Below are 17253 nucleotides of genomic sequence, written 5' to 3'. Positions count from 1 at the left end.
AAATTCACACACCTGACTGGCCGTACAGTTGGACAGGCATTGTTTTCCATCAGCGGCCAGGTAGAAGTTTGTAGGACACGCACACTTGTAGCCTCCTCCAGGTGAGAGCAGACACAGGTTACTGCATCCACCGTTATCCACCTGACACGGGTGATCCGTCACTGCGATTGTAAACACATCAGAACTCTTAGACGCATCCGCAAACACACATTCATAAAAAACATGTCGATGTTACAGCACATTCATATCTTCTCACCCTGAGATTGCCTGGACGAATGGTAGATGTGTATGTCCATGGGTCTGTGCAGGGTGCTGATCAGCATGGACTTGTTGGTGCCCAGGGTTTTGTGAGCTCTGTTGATGGACTTGGTCTCCCAGTCAGTCCAGTAGATGTACTCCTCAAACAGGGTCATGGCAAAGATGTGAGGGATGTCCTGATTTAGGACTATAGGAAAGGAATCACAAGCCCCACTTTAAAAAAACATAAAAATCAAATGAAACAAACGTTTGGTATATGTGTGTGCACTCACCAATGTGTCTGTGGGATCCGTCAAGGCTGGCGAAAGCGATGTAGTCCTCACGAGCGTCTGCCCAGTATATGCGGTCGTTTATGAAGTCTAACGTCAAGCCGTTGGGCCACGTGATCTTATCCTGAATGATGATTTCGCGCTTGGTGCCGTCCATGCCAATACGGCCGATGTGCGGCACGTCACCCCAATCTGACCAGTATAGATACCTGAAGATAAAACCACCAAAGTGAGATGAGGTTATAACTCACACGCCCGCAAACTTATCAAATACACTATACAAAAGACATTAGCTAGCCTAGGACTCACCCATTCCTCACATCCACAGCCACAGCTCTTGGCTCACGTAGGCCGCTGTTGACCAGCACGCTTCTATAAGCTCCGTTTAGCTTAGACACCTCGATGGTGTCCCTGCCCTTATCGCACCAGTACAGGTTTCCCCCGACCCAGTCCACAGCCACACCGTCAGGGTTACTCAGAGAGGTTCTGTGAAGCACCTGTCCAACAGCCAATGAAAGAGTAACGCACCACCCAATCAGAAAAAGGAGTTTTGCAGGAAAAGGTCATTCTTTACAATACAGACCTGTATGTTACTGCCGTTGATGTTCATACGGCGGATCATGCTGCCCTGTGTGGTCACGTCCGTCCAGTAGATCATCTGCTCTGCGTAATGATAGTCTAGAGCCACTGCGTTATTGAGCCCCTGTTATACACACATACAATTAACATGTGATATTACAGTTACAGTTACAGTTAGATGGATTAACTTTCACTGTCATGGGATCTTAAAGACAGAGATCCATCTCACCTGTTTAATCATTGTGTAGTTTGACCCGTCCAAGTTAATCTTTCGCAGGTAGTATCGGTTAGCGAAGATGAGTACAGGTTCCTCTTCTGTAATTTATAAACGGTATTAATAAACACTATGAGTACAAATGTATGTGTACCATCAATTCCTAAACAATTATTGAGCTCAATGGTGAACTGTTCGACAAAACACACTTTTTTTACTGTTCAAATGCAGGTGACAAAACACTTAGCATAAAGTCCAAAGTATAGTTCCCATTTTGCGCGTTTCCATTTTTAAGGTAGAAGAGAACCTGACCCCTGTAGGCCTGGAAAGATATTGCTGTTTGTCGTAATGTGCATGCGTTACCTGTGTGTACGCATACGAGTCAAAAGCAGTATACTTTGCAAAGCTGTGCGTTCGGAAGTACACCACAGGCTTAACATCTCAATCTATGTTGAGACTTTGGACAGTCTGTAATAAAAGCACGAGTGGATAGACTCACCAGAAGTAGATTTGCAGCTGGTGGGATCATCGGGCCGTGGCACAAAGCCCTCGACGCAGAGACAGTGGAAGCTACCGTGCGTGTTGATACAACGCTGGGCACAGGGGTACGAGGTGGTGCATTCGTCCACATCCACACATGTCTTCCCATCAAGCTTCAAGCGGAAACCCGTATGACAGCGGCACTGCGGGAGCGAGAGGCACGTCACACCTCCACCCATTTATATACAGTAATTCATGTATGCATTATGTGTAAGGTGTATGAATCATGTACCTTAAAGCCAATCTTGAGGTCCTCACAAAGCTGCGAGCAGCCGCTCTGTTTGCTGTTAAGACATTCGTTAATGAAGCAGTTATGCTCATCCGAGCCGTCGCCGCAGTCATTGTTGCCGTCACACAGCAGCGTCTCGTTCAAACACTTGCCGTTCGAACACAGGAAAGCAGTGTCATTACAGCGCCTCTCTGTGGACAGAAAGAAAACAAATTTCGTGAAAATAAATCAATCGGAAGACAAACAGATCAATATAGGATCTGTGAGTTATCTATTAATTGCGACGATTCATTAGCATAGCATCAGCAAAACTTCATTTCATCCTTAAAGGGATAGTTCTTTCAGAAATGAAAATGAATTTGCATACCCGTATAAATTAAGAAAGATATTTGGAAGAATGTTAGTCATTTTCAGTTCTGGGACATCATTGGCCACCATAGTGGGAAGAATTAAAAAGTATGCGAAGGTGGCCCAGAACTCTTGTTTTACGAAATTCTTCAAATATCTTATTATGTGTTCAACAGAACAAAGTAATAACTTATTTTTTTTCCTACTATGGTAGTGGATGATGTCCTAGACCTGAAAATTGCTACCATTCTTCCAAATATCTTTCTCTGTGTTCATCAGAACAAAGACATTTATTGACAGATTTTCCATTTTTGGATGAACTATTCCATGAAGTGCTTTTTGCTGACCTGAGTCTGAGCAATGAGGGTTCTTGGGGGCTTCGTCTGATTGGTCTCTACAGTCAAACTCTCCGTCACATTCCCAGTTCTTCTGCTTCAGGCACTGACCATTAGCACAGCGGAAGTCATGCGGCCCACAAGTGGGATATTCTATTAAAGCAAGGACAATTTTCAAACGAAAATACAATTTTAGATATTAGACTGGGTAACCAATGCAAAAAGACTAATAACAGATTAAACAATGCTTACCACACTCCGGTGACTCATCCGAGCCATCGCGACAGTCAACATCGTGATCGCAGCGGAAGTGCTTGGGAATACACTGAAAATTCTGACACTGGAAGTCAGAGCTGTCACAGGTTTTGTTCAATACTGGAAAAAAAGATCAAAATCGGGAATAGTAAAGTCAGGATAGCAGATTTTATCTACAAGAAATCACAACAACGATATTGCAATACGGAAAATAAATGTTTAAAGAAAAAATAATAATGCTGTCAGTCAAATCCATTTTTATGTCGATATTTTGTGTCTTCACTTTGGCCGATGAATCACACTCAAAATATGAGAGCACAGAGAGAATTCCTCACCATATATCGGCATGCAATAAAAAATGTCAATTCATATTGATTTACACAGTGTTGCAATATTCATTATAAATGATTTATTTATCTTTTTTATTTTTAAATGAATTTGCATGTGAAATCTTTAATCAAAAACGTTATCCTCCCCCCTTCCCTCGAAACGAGATCTCTTCCTTTCTGGTCATGAGGAATGTCACGAGGGCATGACATTGATGTATATATATATGTCGGACATATGTCACGAAACGAAAGAAAAAACAATCCCTTCTTCCGTTTCATGCTGAGTTTAAGGCAAATCATTTTTAACAGGTGCTGAATTATTTTAACTTAATAAATTATTGTATTTATTAGTATATACAGTATGTAGTACATAATATCTACAGTACAATCATAGTTTTTATTAATATGGATATTGTCAATTCCGGTATATTGTGAGGACCCTACGTCAAATAATAAGCATGCATGAAGTCTGAAATCTAAACCCTACATATCAAGTTACTTTTATAGGACAAGAAACAACTCATATTCGAGATCTTGCGCCCAACTCACCACAGCCAGCCTTAATGCCCTCGTCCGCCCCGTCAGGACAATCTTTATCCCCGTCACACTTCCAGCGCTGGGAAATACAAATGTTGGAGCCGGGACACTGGAAGGCCTCCGGACTGCATGTTCTAGCCTCTGGATGAATTGAACAGAATTCAATTTCATTATTTCCCAAAAGAAACTGTTTGGAAAAAGAATAGTTTTAGGGTTGATTAATCAAATAATGAAACTCACTGCATCTGCTGTCTTCATCTGTCCCATCTCCACAGTCATCAGTACCATCACACATCCACGATTTAGAGATACAGCGATGGTTTGCACATTCAAACTGATTTGGTGCACAGAACTTGTCTGTAAAAAAAGAATGTCAACAAAATTTTCTTGTTAAATCAAAAACCATTAAAGTCAAATAGTAGACCCCTAGAGACACAAAATCAGGTTTAAAATGAGCTCAAGTCTTCACGAACCGCAATGTTTCTCATCTGCTCCGTTCTCACAGTCGTTCTCTTTATCACACGTCCAGCTCATAGGAATACAGCGCCCGCTCGGACACGCGAAGAAGTTCACTGGACATTTCAGCTTCCTCTTCTCTGTGAGAGAAAGAAAAATAACATTCACTCATATTAGATTCGTACTGACAGTGAGGAAATGCATAAGTGCTGGGTAAAATATGCATGAATGTGTTTGTCTGACCTGGGCAGTTTCTTTCATCTGAGAAATCACCACAGTCATTGGAGCCGTCACAGCGCCAGGATGGAGCGTAGCAGAGCGTAGTGAACTCACACCTCTGGAAGGTCGTGCCTTTCACTCCGAGCAGGTAGTAACTAGAGCAGTCGGTGGGGCCTACAGGTTGACATACAAATTAGTAACATGTTCCTTGTGAGATTCTATGGTTCCCAGCGAATAAACTACTTACTGCAGTTCATCTCATCGCTGGCATCCTCACAATCCACAACCTGGTTGCAGCGACTGGAGTTAGTAATGCAGGATCCATCTTTGCATTGAAACTCGGCCGCACCGCACAGAGTCACTGAGACAAACATTAACCAACCAGTGAGAACTAGCTAGTGCTGTTAAACAGTTCAGATTTATAAACACGTGCATCACTTACTGTTGCAGGGGAGCTCGTCGGAACCGTCGCCGCAGTCATCTGTGCCGTCGCACCAGGAGCTGTGTTTGATACAGCGGCCGTTGATGCAGCGCCGGTAGCCCTTCTTGCACATACGGTTAGCTGCATATGCCAAAAAAACACACAAGATCAATTCTTCATTCAAAACATTCCTACTGTAAAATGATCAATATTTGAGATTCAGTGACTGTCTTACAGCAGTAAGACTGCTTCTCATCGGACTTGTCTTTGCAGTGTGCGAGACTGTCGCAGGTCAGGCTGTAGTCGATACAGTCGCCGTTTCCACACTCAAATTCATCGACGCTGTTACAAGTGGTGTTTTCCGCTGCGAGAGAGAAACATACTCAGATTAAACTGTAATACAGCCGTGTTTTGAGGAAATGAATGAGTCTGTCTGTCTCACCGACACAGGTGTTGTCTCCCAGTAGCTTGCGTTCTCCGCGGCAGCTGCAGTTGACTCGTCCCTCTGAGGTGAGCAGACACAGATCCTGACAGCCTCCGTTATTGGTGAGACATGCTGAAAATTCACCTTCAAACACACAAATGTATACCCTTAATATGTTAACTTCCTGTGACTGTGCAATAGTTTTTAATATTCCATAATAAAAATCATTTAAATTATAAATATTCATTCAATGCCAACATAAATGTAAGGTACAACATGACCTTTGTAAAAGATGACCAAGTATAGTCAGTTTCATAAGGCACACGTGTCTGGCCCGAAGTTAACTTCAGGTCTGTGTTTGGTTATTTATTTTATTATATATTTAATTCATATTAATAATATGTTGTTGTATATTAATTATATTAAATGAAAACTACCCGACAGTTATTGATTCTTCGTAGAGGTCTACCGGAAGTGAAGTTTGGGCCACAAAACGTTTATTATATGTTAAAAATTGTATAGATAAATTTTTTGATGTATGCATAAAAAACATATTTTGCGTAACCCTAGTAACATCTCATAATGGATGAACATAAGTGCAAAACTCACAACTATTGGTGTCTTTGGCCACAGCGATGATGCCCATTGGCTGTTGTGGAATGTCAGCACGAAGGACTTTCATGTCTCTGCCGTATTTGTTTGCTCTGAGCACAGCTCTACGCACCCAGTCCGTCCAGAAAATGTATTCACCATACACAGACAAACCAAAAGGATGAACCGGTTCGTTTTCCAGAACCACCTGAGAACACAAAAAGATGACTTTATTTGACAGGCACTTTCACTTAAAGCAAAAGTGCATTAAATATATACTGTATATTGCGCAAAACTAAAATAACAACAGCTATAAAAAGCTGTTATGAAATCACAAAAACAGACGCAAGTATGGAGGAACTCACAAAGCGATGACTGCCGTCATACTCGCAGCGCTCAATCTTGTCTAGCGTGGCATCGGAGAAGTACAGTTTCTCGGCGCGGTGGTCTATAGCCAGACCATTGGGAGTGCGGATGTTACTGCCGATAATCACAAGAACATTGGCTCCAGAAAGAGACGCCCTCATGATACTGGGAGACTGTTCATTCCAGTTAGTCCAGAACATAAGACTAAAGGAAAAAACACAAGTTAGAGATTCAGATACAAAAAAAGTGAAAAAAAATCATTTTGGTAGGATTATATTTTTGGTAAAAACGTTAAAACATGGCGTCAATATATAATTGATAGAAGATTCATACTATAGACACTCATCGAGAACGAAGGCTCTGGGGTGATCATCTCCAGACATAGTGACCACCGTATCTCTGTCAAAAGCTCCAGAGCGGCTCTGGTCCACAGAGTGACGTGTGATGGTTGATGTGGTATAGCTCGTCCAGTAAAGTGTGTCCCAACCTCGGTGATAAGCCAAACCTTCTACTGATCCTACATCTATAAAGAGAAGAAACAACTGTAAAAATGTCTGTAACTCAACTGCTTGAAAACAAAAATGTGGCAAAACAACAAAGTCTTCAACAGAAACCGCTTTATAAAATCCCATTTGATTCAGGATTGGAATAAAACTTGATCAAATTCACTTCAATTCACATTCATTTGTATAGTACTATCTACATTGATACCAGACAAAACGATAGTATATAATATTTTTAAGAGGTAATAACAGAAATTACAGCTGTAAGATTCAGGAATAAATTGTGCATTTTAAAGCGAGATACTATGTGCACATAGAGATTACTATTTATATGTAAAATTGGACGGTATTCTTCGGTTAACACTTTGGAAAGGCAGTTAAGCTGTAAAACATCTCTTTTTAAACGTTTTAGTGGTTGCCAGTGAATGGATTAATCCCATGATGTCTGCAGGTTTTAAGTAGCTTAGTGTCATATGGTCATTTTACGGATGGGTGACTGCGCATACAAGACCCTTTCCTTGTGAGCCTCTTTATAGCTCTTTCAAAGGATAAAAGAAAACTGCTTGAGAACCCTCACACAAGGCCAATGCGAGATCCTCCGCTGCAAGCATTGAGCATCGTTTAGTGCATCAGATAAGGACTCAGAAAAATGATCTCCATTGAGGGTTCAGCATCATCAGCTTCCCACCAATGACTGCTTTACGATAGCAATTACACCTCATAAAAGAGAGCGATTACTCAACCGTGCTGTTTACTTTTGGTGAAAAAACAATAATGATCCAATGCATCACATTATCTGTCCACCCAAGAAAGACGGTATTTCAACCTAATAGATGCCATTTTATGAGACTTCATCAGTTACCTTGAAGGTAATTAGGCGTATGGCTGATCTGTCGATCAATATCTTGGGGAAATACTGGAGTCCAACCCACTACTTTTATCTCTCTCTACAACAGAAACTCTCTGAGAATATGCTGAGGAGAGATGTGTGCTGTTTAAAAATTATAGTAAGAGATCTTTCTTTGACCAACGTCCTGGAACAGCCAAGAAGAAGAAATGGATGGCATAGGAAGACTATTTTGATAGATTGTGAGAGGAAAGTTGCAATGAGCACTTAGCTTTAAGAATCAATGTTTGTAGATTGATAAAAAATCATTTATTAAGGGTTTCCTGGCTTCACCCAAGCAAGTGTGTAGAGGCAAGGATTTAGCACATCTGTATGGTAAGCTTTCATAATTTATTAACTGCTTTAAAAGTAATAAGCTAATATTTGGTCCAAATGTCTGAATCTGAATTCTCAATTTTGTATTTGTCCAAGAATGCTTTTATTTCAGTATAACTTATAGTGATAGTTCTTCCAGAAATCAATTTCTGTGAAACACAAAAGATATTTTAAATTTGCAAATTTGATCAGGGCAGATACACTATATCCTTTCAATCAAAAGAGGACAGGAAAGGAACATCACTAGTTTGATGTTCAATATTATTAGTCATTATATCGTTTTGAGTCGGTTTAGCGGTTTTGTGTGTGAGCAGATATTTCTTGAGACGACGCAACGTAAAGGAAATAAAAGATCAGATAGGGAAAGCTCTGGCTTCGTGTGTATGTGGCCTATATTAGACTTTAAATCCAATAAATTCCACATAAATACTTGTACTGTTCAAAAGTGCATTTTGAACCACATCTGATTAGTGGATAAAGATTTAGATCAGGTCCGACTAACACTATGCAAAAAAATCCCCCACTGAATTAGCGTGATATATAAGCACTTCTATATATTGATATGTTATAATAAAGGCTAATACAGGTTTTAACTTTTTTCAGCGAGATGCATCTCACAACACTAAAGACTCACACCCAGCTCTCCAGAGAATGCAATAATCCCTATGCAAACAAAAACTCCGATGTTGCCTCACCACGGGAGGAAGTAATAAACTTTCAGAAAAGCTAATTATTAGCCTGAAACAGACGGCGATCACCGAGCATAAATGTGTTCCACTGCGCTGTTCTCCATGACCACCACTGTCAAATGATCAATCCTCAAAGGATTAGTCAAAATGAATAACAGCCATCGAGATAATCTGCCATGGCAATTACAACGGGTTTTGGTTCCTACTTTGGACACAATAGTCATGGTGATCGGGTTGGTGGGCCACTCTCTGGTCATCTATATCCTGACCGGATACAGGAGAAAAAACGGACTACAGTCTTTTCAAGGGACAGATATGTTACTTTTGCTTTTGAGCGCCTCTGATCTACTGCTCCTCATCTGCCTGCCCTTCCACACCGCTGCTATAGCACTGGGCTACTGGCCCTTCAGCAGGCTGCTGTGCAAAGCCATCAGTTTCCTGGGCGTGGCCTGCAGCTCGGCGAGCGTGTTGACACTAGCCGCATTAGCTGTGACTCGCTACCTCATTGTTGTGCACCCCACCTGGACATTTCGTTTAAAAATACAGCGCTGGCTACGCTTTTCTGCGATCCTTATGTGGGTGCCGGCAATCGCCCTTGCTGCACCTCAGTTTGCATTCCGCACCGTGAGATCCACTCCAATCTACTGCTTTGCCTTTCTATCGAATCTCAGTCAGGTGGTCTACTGCACCATTTTGTTCCTGTTTGGCTTTGCTCTGCCCCTTATTATAATCGTTATCATGTACGGCAAGCTCTACAGATTCCTACAGAGGACGCGGATGCGAGGTGCTGCGCCACAGCTGGAACGTTACCAACGGCAGGTCACCCAGACGTCGGTTCTGTTGGTGTTGGCTTTTACCATCTGCTGGCTGCCATCCTACATCCTCATGTTCTTGCTGGCTTGCGGTGTGCAAAACATACAGTTGGACTTCACCGTCATTGCCCGCTTATTGGCCAGCTCCTCTGTCATATCCAATCCGGTGCTTTATGCTTTTATGTCTCACAAGTTCCGGCAAAAGCTGTTGGTACTGGGACGAATGCGCTGTAGAGGCTGTAAGTGTGTGCCAAGAAGAGCGATGGTTCAGCCCTTTAACCCGGTGGAGCAGGACACTTTCCCTAACCATGCCAATAAATGAAGTACCGGAGAGACCATCAGAGGCCTCAAATATATGTATGCTATAAAAACTAAATCAATGGGACTAAAGATCAGTTTATAGTCGAGCGTCGACCTACGAGGTACCATACGCAGAGCCGCGTACCCTACGGCGTAGCCTGATGCCCACCTCTCCCAAAATGTAACAACGGGTCAACTCAATGCAGACCCTACGCGGACCGCAAGCGCTTGGTCTGTTAGAACTCCTCCCCTCAGGTAAAAAAACTCTGCGATAGAGTCATGTTTACTTTTATGTTTATTTGTGCTTGTGTATTAAACATCTCAAATCTTCAACACTGCAAGTGACTGTTTACTTGGCGCTATCACTGCTAATGCTTCTCAAATGAGCTGCTTCTTCTTCGGCTCCTGTTTTGGTTTCACAAGTAACACGCGCATGGACATTGGCTCCTACTGCTCATTGTCTGTGGACACGGACAACAACGTAGAAGTATAAATGAAAACCGACACGTAGGCTACGGCGTAGAGGCTATAGAGTAGGTCCAACGCAGAACAAAAAATCGGGCCTACTGATGTATGGAGATAAAATGTGGTTAGAAAAACCTTGATTTGTTCTGCCATAACAAAAGTACCAGTATAGTTCGCCCAAAAATGAAATTTCTTTCATCATTTACTCCCTCTTGTCATTTCAAACCTGAATGACTTTCTTTCTGCAGAACATATTTTGTTGGTAGCCGAACTAGGGAGGTACCCATTGACTTCCATTGGTTTTCATGGAAGTCAATGGGTATCGCCATTTTTGGGTGAACTATCCCTTTGAGAATCTCGATTTTACTGCACACTTACTCTCTACTACGGTCTTGCGGTCGGATCCATCGTCACTGATCTGCTGGATGTTTCCGAAGTGGATGTCGCTGTAGAAGATGCGGTTGGCTCCCTTCCCCCCGCCGCCTCTGTAGTCAAATGTAAGAGCGATCACGTTCTTCATGTGCTCTGGGTCTTCAAACGGTTTGATGGGGGCATTGAGGTTGGTTTCATCCGACAGGTGAATGCTCTTCAGTATCGTACGCTCAGAGTACAGAAGGTAGCCATCGTAGTCTCTGCAACTGCGTCCGTTTTCCGCCAGCATGCCATGAGCACAGGCGCAAGTACGGTTGCTGTTACCTCTGTACAGACACAGCTGTTCACATCCACCGTTGTTGACTTTACAGACGTTGGTACCTACAAAACAAAGTGCGATATCAATTATCCAACAGATCATTCTTACAGATCAAAAACTAGGGCAGTCAGACGATTAATTGCGATTAATCGGAAGCAGAATAAAAGTGTGTGTTTACATAATGTATATCTGTTACTGTGCATATTAATCTTATATTATATAAACATACACACGCATCTATTTATATTTTTATATAAAATATAAAAATTAATAACCATTTATATAGAATTTAAATTATCGGTAAATATAAATAAATACATGTAAATATTTCGTAAATATATTTATGTGTATGCTTATAAAAACAAAATTATTATCCACAGTGCACAGACATATTTTAAACGCAAACATCGCGATTAATCGTTTGACAGCCCAAAAAACAACATTTAGCTTGTCGTTCTAGATGAAATCGCGTGCCACATGTATGAATGTGAATTAAATGCAATGCATAAAATGTTGATGAATTCCATCTGGGCCTGGTTGTAAGCCACAAATACGTAATATGTGATGCATTGCTGAGCTCATCTCTACATTCATCATCTCTATAAAGCGTTGTTTGTTTAATAAAGTACTAACCTTGCTGCCTGGCACGATTGAAGACTTTAATATCTTTGAGCTGAACGCCGATGCCTGTTCTAAGATAAACCATATCTGTGGCATTGTCCTTGTTTCCTCTCTTGATGGAGCCGTTGGCATGAGTCCTGTCAGAAACAAATAACAAACCGCTCATTACCGCCATCCCCTTTACCCAGAAGACAAAGCTAGAGCTCTAGAATAAAAAATTACATAAAAGAAAAGAAAGAAAGTATGGGGGAATAAAAAATGATAGAAAAGAAATATTGCATTTGCACCTGTCGCTCCAGTAGATGTAGTCTTCAAACACAGACACAGCAAACATGTCCATGTTATTGTTTGGGAGCACCAGCTCACGGTTTTCTCCTGTCTCCAGATTAATCCGCTCGATTTTGTCCGTGCGAGCGTCGCACCAATACAGCAGGCCCTCCTGCACATCAGACAGAGTTATTGAATTAATTTTGCGCTTGTCACATGCCTGATTGGACGTTTTGCTAATGCATCTTGCGAAATAAGAAAACGTATCTACAAACCTTGTAGTCGATGGAGATTCCATTGGGCCAACTGATACTAACATTGACGAGAACTATTCTCTCCGAACCGTCAAGACGAGACCTTTCGATACGCGGAAATTGACCCCACTCTGTCCAGAACAGATACCTGCGTACACACACAAATGTATTTAGCAAAGAATTTGGCTGTGCGTGAGGTCATGCAATATCTCATTTCACATGCAGTAGAAAGAATGGAGGCGCATTTGCTCACCCTCTCTCTGGATGGACAGAGATGGCACGTGGTTTGTCCAGACCCTGAGAGACGACCACATAGCGGAAGGAGCCATTGAGTCTGGCCACCTCAATCACATCAAAGCCCTGATCAGTCCAGTAGATGTTTCCTATTTACACAAAAACACAACACAATTGCAATAAATGTGATATGACTACAACAGATCTGTGCAGTATGGTTTTATGGTGCTCGTTTGCGCACCTGCGATCCAGTCGACAGTGATGCCCTCCACACGTCCGATTCCATTGGTCACTATATCCTCTCTCCACGTCTGGTCTCTCTTGGCTCGGCTAATAGTGCTCAGGCCCATATCAACCCAGTAGATGGTGTCGTTCTCTACAGAGACATTAATTTGATCACTTTAAAAATCTGTATATATTTTGTTATGGATATCTTATTCAAAACATATGAGCAGTAGCCTATAACAGATGATTGTCTTCAATGCAACTCACCAGCATGGAAGTCAATGCCCACAGCTAGAGTGGTGCCTGACACTGGTACAAGGGCATCAGATTTATCGGATGGGTCCAGGGGGATGCCACGAATGCCCTCGTGCACGGAGTAGAGCAAAAAGGAACCCATGCCTTCAAATAAAAGTGCAACGACACTGTGATCAATCTGTAGTCATATGATCGCAGGTGTCATGCCTTGATGTATTTGTATCTGTGAGATCTGACCTTCACAGGACTGTTGTCCACTCTTTAGGCTGTATCCCGCCGTGCACATACAAGCTCTTGTAGTTGGCGAAGTTGGCAGGCAGAGCTGAGAGCAGTCACCATTGTTCTTACTGCAGAGGTTTGTACCTAAATTAAAAACAAAAAAAAGAACATTGTTAAACTTTTTGGGGTAAATTAAGCCTGTTATTACAGCAAAATAAGCCCATAAGAGAAAAAACGGACTTAAAAAAATATTGGTCAACTTATATCAGATTGTTTCCCAAATAAAACAAATATCCCAGAAAGTAACAAAGGAACACACACTATAATGATGGCTAACTATTTTTAACAGTATAGACCAATCACAATTCAGTATGTTAATAGATCAATTGCAATGCAATTCCCTCACGTTTAAGCTGATCGCTGAACAACTCTAATCTTAAATTTCCAAAATGCTAACTGTTAACAGATCAATCTAAATCTAAAACGAAGATTGCAAACACACCTATTTGATGCACCGTCTCATTGTAGATCTTCATGTGCATCATGGGTGAGGTGTTATTTCGAAGGACCTTGCAATTCTTTCCATCGCTCTTGTCGCATGTTCCGATCTGATCCGTACCCTGATCTGCCCACCACAGTTTTTCACCTGAACATAAAACATCCAGAAAGTCACCCAAGCTGCCCATTAACACCAAAAATGTTGAGAACCAACTGTATTATTGATTCTGAAATCTGCACATATGGCAACCGATGCTTCCTCACCCATGATGGCAAGTGCTGTAGCTTTGGTGAGCTTTACACCCTCTATGACCTCCAGGCCAGAGCCGTCCAGTTTACAGCGATTAATAGTGCTGTTTACAGAGTTGATCCAGTACAGCTGCTCCGTGTCAAAATCTATGGACAGACCTGCCACAGGAAGAAGTAAACAAAGCATAAGATCACATCCAGCAGCCATGTCTTGGAAAAATGAAAGGTATACATCAAGCATTCAGACAGGTGGCTCACCCACTGGGCCTTTCTGATTGGAGTAAAGTAATGTGCGGTTGGTGCCGTCCATGTTGGCCATGCTGATGTTTTCTCCATCGATCCAGTACAGCTTTCTGTAAACAAACAACACATTAAAGCTCAAAAGCAACCGAGGCTGTGCCATATAGATGATAAATCTTCAGTGAGAACAAGTCTTGGCATAAACTAGATATGAATCTGTAAATGATTTACAAAGAGCACAGAGTCCTTAATGGCTTGTTGGGGTTTTGGTATTTAAGATTAAAGATGGGAAAAAACTGACACTATTTAAGTTTGTTTAAAAGTAAATGCCAGGAAGGTTTTCAATCAACTGAACTTTACTTGTCCGTGAATGAACTCTGTCATCTACTGCCAGTGAAAGAGAAGTAAACAGTAATTTATCAAACAATACCACAGAGGAAAGAATCAGGTCGAGTCACGTATATTGTCGGCATGCCCATGCGCACTGGTTTTATTAGAAACCGGTGCGTCAGAAAAAAGCAGAATGAAACTACAACCGAGCTCATCTGGTTCAAATCAACCGCACAGAGACAGATAGTGAAGTGAGAGTATGAGGAATCGTGGCGAACGTATCAGAATGCAAAGTGCATATTTGTCCCCATTCACTCATTGTTGTTCCAAAACCGATATTACTTTCTTCTCAAGAACAAAAGGGGAAATTCTGAAGAAAGTGATTGACTTTATTTCCCATGATAATGTCATTAAGCTCCGAAATGAATGCAAATGTCTTCAGATTGTCTCATTAGGTGCTCCAAGGAAATAAAGTCATTTTAAAGCTGTATTAAGGTAAGTAAATTATATTAGAATTTCATTTTTATGCTGACTATTCTTCAAAAGTCACTATATTGATTTACATTTATAGTATTTATCTTGCTGATTTTTATCGAAGCAAACGAGGGAGCAATTAACATTATGCCTACAATAAGCACAGCTCCATTTACAAATAGGTGGAAGAGAAGCGACATTATCTGATGACTCATGAGAGGATCTAATTATCATTGTTAATGGCAGAATCATACTGACACCATATGCTAATCTCAAAATCTCTAATGTGACCTATAGGACAAGCAAACAAGTCCAAATTGGAATTTGTGGGTGTTCAACTAACCCCAGAATAGGATGTAGAACCAAAGAGTGAGGTTTATCCAGTCCGTGGATTACTGCATTTTTGAAGGATCCATCCAGTCGTGCAACATTGATCTGCTTCTTATTGGCATCATAGCTGGTCCAGAAGAGATTTCTGGAGACCCAGTCTACAGCCAGACCCTGAGCATTTGGAAGGTCTAGGAAAGAATCGGAAGTCATATTTTGGTTATTTTCAAAAATAATGTAGACTCAAAAATCAATCAGTGAAAGATTTTGGTCATCTCACCAGCAAACAAAACAGTCTCTACTCCTGTCCCATTGATGAAGGCTCGTTTGATGGTCTGTGTACGAACATCTGACCAGTAGATACGGTGCTCAAGAGCATCATAATCCACCACCGTCACGTTGTCGATGTCGGGAACCGTGAAAGAGATGATGTAGTTGTAATAGGGGTTATCAATGTCAACTCCTCTGATTTCAATCTGACGAGCATAGAGCAAAAACTGACGGAACTCTGGAGAAGAAAAACAGAAACAATAGAGACAACATTAACATAAGCATTGTTATAAATACAAGTAAATAGCAATACCATGATAAGGCTTCCTAACAATGACTTGAATTATACAACAATATTCCAAACACCTTTGGATTTCACTTCCAGACGTCCTTACAAATAAATGATTTTAATATACATTTATTATAAATGTGAAAGACTGACAGCATGACAAGTCACATGAAATCTGTGATAAACTATAAAAAAGGCAGTTCCTACATACATGTACAAATATGACTGTTATAACTGTATTGCCAGAAAAGTAAAAATGAACTGTTTTCTTTGCAGCATTTGAGGTCAGAAAAATAGAGAATATTTTCTATTGTTATGACCCGTTTCTCCATTTTTCTTTTCTGTACAATATCGTACGATACAGACTACGTAGATATGATGTCAAATACAGTGTAGTACTTTTTTCAATAATTATTAGACATGTTGATAATGAACTTGAGCTAATGTTGAGACTACAAAGGGAAATAAAAGTGAGTGTGTAAACTGATGACGCATTTATTTAATTGTTAATTGAATAACGTAAAAAAAAGCTTCCAATGGATTTTTACTATAAAAAGCATCCGATTGGACAAAAGTCTGAGAGTGGGCAATGCCTACCGTAGCAGGTGTGCTTGTCTTCCTTGAGCTTCATGAGATGTGGGCAGGCACAAGCAAAGGTTTGGTTGTAGTTGATGAGGCAGAGGTGAGAACACGGCCCCTTCCCGTCATTAGCGGCACACGGGTTCGGAGCTACAAAAAAAAAGGAAGAAATATTTACAGCTTATTATGCGATAGATACCAATCCTCTCATTAACCTGTGACAATTAAACATCGAGTCTTCCCACCTTGAGGTTGTCTAGATGGATGGAACACTTGAAGATCAAAAGGCTGTGTGTTTGTTCTCTGCACCACTGTGACATTGTGTCCCGTCCATTTGTTGGCTTTGGCCAAAGTGTTGGTTCTCCAGTCCGTCCAGTAGACCTCCCCTCCATACATAGTGACAGCGAATGGATGAGATAAGTATTCGTGACCCCGGAGCACCTCGATTAGGCCGGAACCATCGTAAGCAGCAGAGTAGATGGCATCAGATCTGAACATTAACATTTGGAGAAGATCAAAAAGATCAGCATCACCGTAAGCAAATTTTGACTGGCAACCTAGCAAAGTTAACAGTTCTTTATCTGGTTTCTGTGATTTGCTTCTATTTTACTGGTGTATGTGTGTGTATACCTTGCATCAATCCACAGGATACGGCGTTCCAGATAGTCTACAGTGAGACCGTTGGGCCATCCGCCGTTCCCCGTCTCTTTGTGAATGGTGCGACGGCCCTCCCCGCTCATGGAGGCTGCCTCTATCCTGGGCGAGCTGGCATCCCAGTCTGTCCAGAACAGAATGCTGGGAAAAAGAGGCATGTTTGTTATGGTCAACATCTTACGCGCTCCTCACGTGACTGAAAAATAAAGACACGGT

At 41.4% G+C, this 17253-nt stretch overlaps 1 protein-coding gene across 1 annotated transcript in view; it reads right to left on the bottom strand.

Annotated features, from left to right (window-relative positions):
• lrp1ab (low density lipoprotein receptor-related protein 1Ab) overlaps positions 1 to 17253 on the bottom strand; it is an 84478-nt gene that overhangs the window by 11671 nt on the left and 55554 nt on the right. Inside the window, exons 26-62 of the mRNA XM_056732791.1 lie at positions 17014 to 17178; positions 16629 to 16873; positions 16402 to 16533; positions 15526 to 15753; positions 15262 to 15436; positions 14133 to 14227; positions 13890 to 14033; positions 13630 to 13773; positions 13146 to 13271; positions 12921 to 13052; positions 12670 to 12804; positions 12448 to 12577; positions 12216 to 12342; positions 11961 to 12112; positions 11686 to 11810; positions 10740 to 11114; positions 6704 to 6893; positions 6370 to 6574; positions 6023 to 6212; positions 5432 to 5557; positions 5225 to 5353; positions 5011 to 5130; positions 4816 to 4929; positions 4593 to 4742; positions 4367 to 4489; positions 4134 to 4250; positions 3906 to 4034; positions 3025 to 3147; positions 2785 to 2925; positions 2093 to 2280; positions 1820 to 2003; positions 1336 to 1421; positions 1111 to 1230; positions 837 to 1024; positions 531 to 736; positions 257 to 445; positions 13 to 161 (exon numbers count right to left, since the gene is read on the bottom strand). Of these exons, the coding sequence (XP_056588769.1) occupies positions 13 to 161; positions 257 to 445; positions 531 to 736; positions 837 to 1024; positions 1111 to 1230; positions 1336 to 1421; positions 1820 to 2003; positions 2093 to 2280; positions 2785 to 2925; positions 3025 to 3147; positions 3906 to 4034; positions 4134 to 4250; positions 4367 to 4489; positions 4593 to 4742; positions 4816 to 4929; positions 5011 to 5130; positions 5225 to 5353; positions 5432 to 5557; positions 6023 to 6212; positions 6370 to 6574; positions 6704 to 6893; positions 10740 to 11114; positions 11686 to 11810; positions 11961 to 12112; positions 12216 to 12342; positions 12448 to 12577; positions 12670 to 12804; positions 12921 to 13052; positions 13146 to 13271; positions 13630 to 13773; positions 13890 to 14033; positions 14133 to 14227; positions 15262 to 15436; positions 15526 to 15753; positions 16402 to 16533; positions 16629 to 16873; positions 17014 to 17178 (5797 nt within the window). The remainder of the gene's footprint in view (positions 1 to 12; positions 162 to 256; positions 446 to 530; positions 737 to 836; positions 1025 to 1110; positions 1231 to 1335; positions 1422 to 1819; positions 2004 to 2092; positions 2281 to 2784; positions 2926 to 3024; positions 3148 to 3905; positions 4035 to 4133; positions 4251 to 4366; positions 4490 to 4592; positions 4743 to 4815; positions 4930 to 5010; positions 5131 to 5224; positions 5354 to 5431; positions 5558 to 6022; positions 6213 to 6369; positions 6575 to 6703; positions 6894 to 10739; positions 11115 to 11685; positions 11811 to 11960; positions 12113 to 12215; positions 12343 to 12447; positions 12578 to 12669; positions 12805 to 12920; positions 13053 to 13145; positions 13272 to 13629; positions 13774 to 13889; positions 14034 to 14132; positions 14228 to 15261; positions 15437 to 15525; positions 15754 to 16401; positions 16534 to 16628; positions 16874 to 17013; positions 17179 to 17253) is intronic.

Source organism: Triplophysa dalaica, chromosome 20, assembly GCF_015846415.1.
Source record: "Triplophysa dalaica isolate WHDGS20190420 chromosome 20, ASM1584641v1, whole genome shotgun sequence".
Lineage (NCBI taxonomy): Eukaryota > Metazoa > Chordata > Actinopteri > Cypriniformes > Nemacheilidae > Triplophysa > Triplophysa dalaica.
This window is presented reverse-complemented; position numbering and strand designations above follow the sequence as displayed.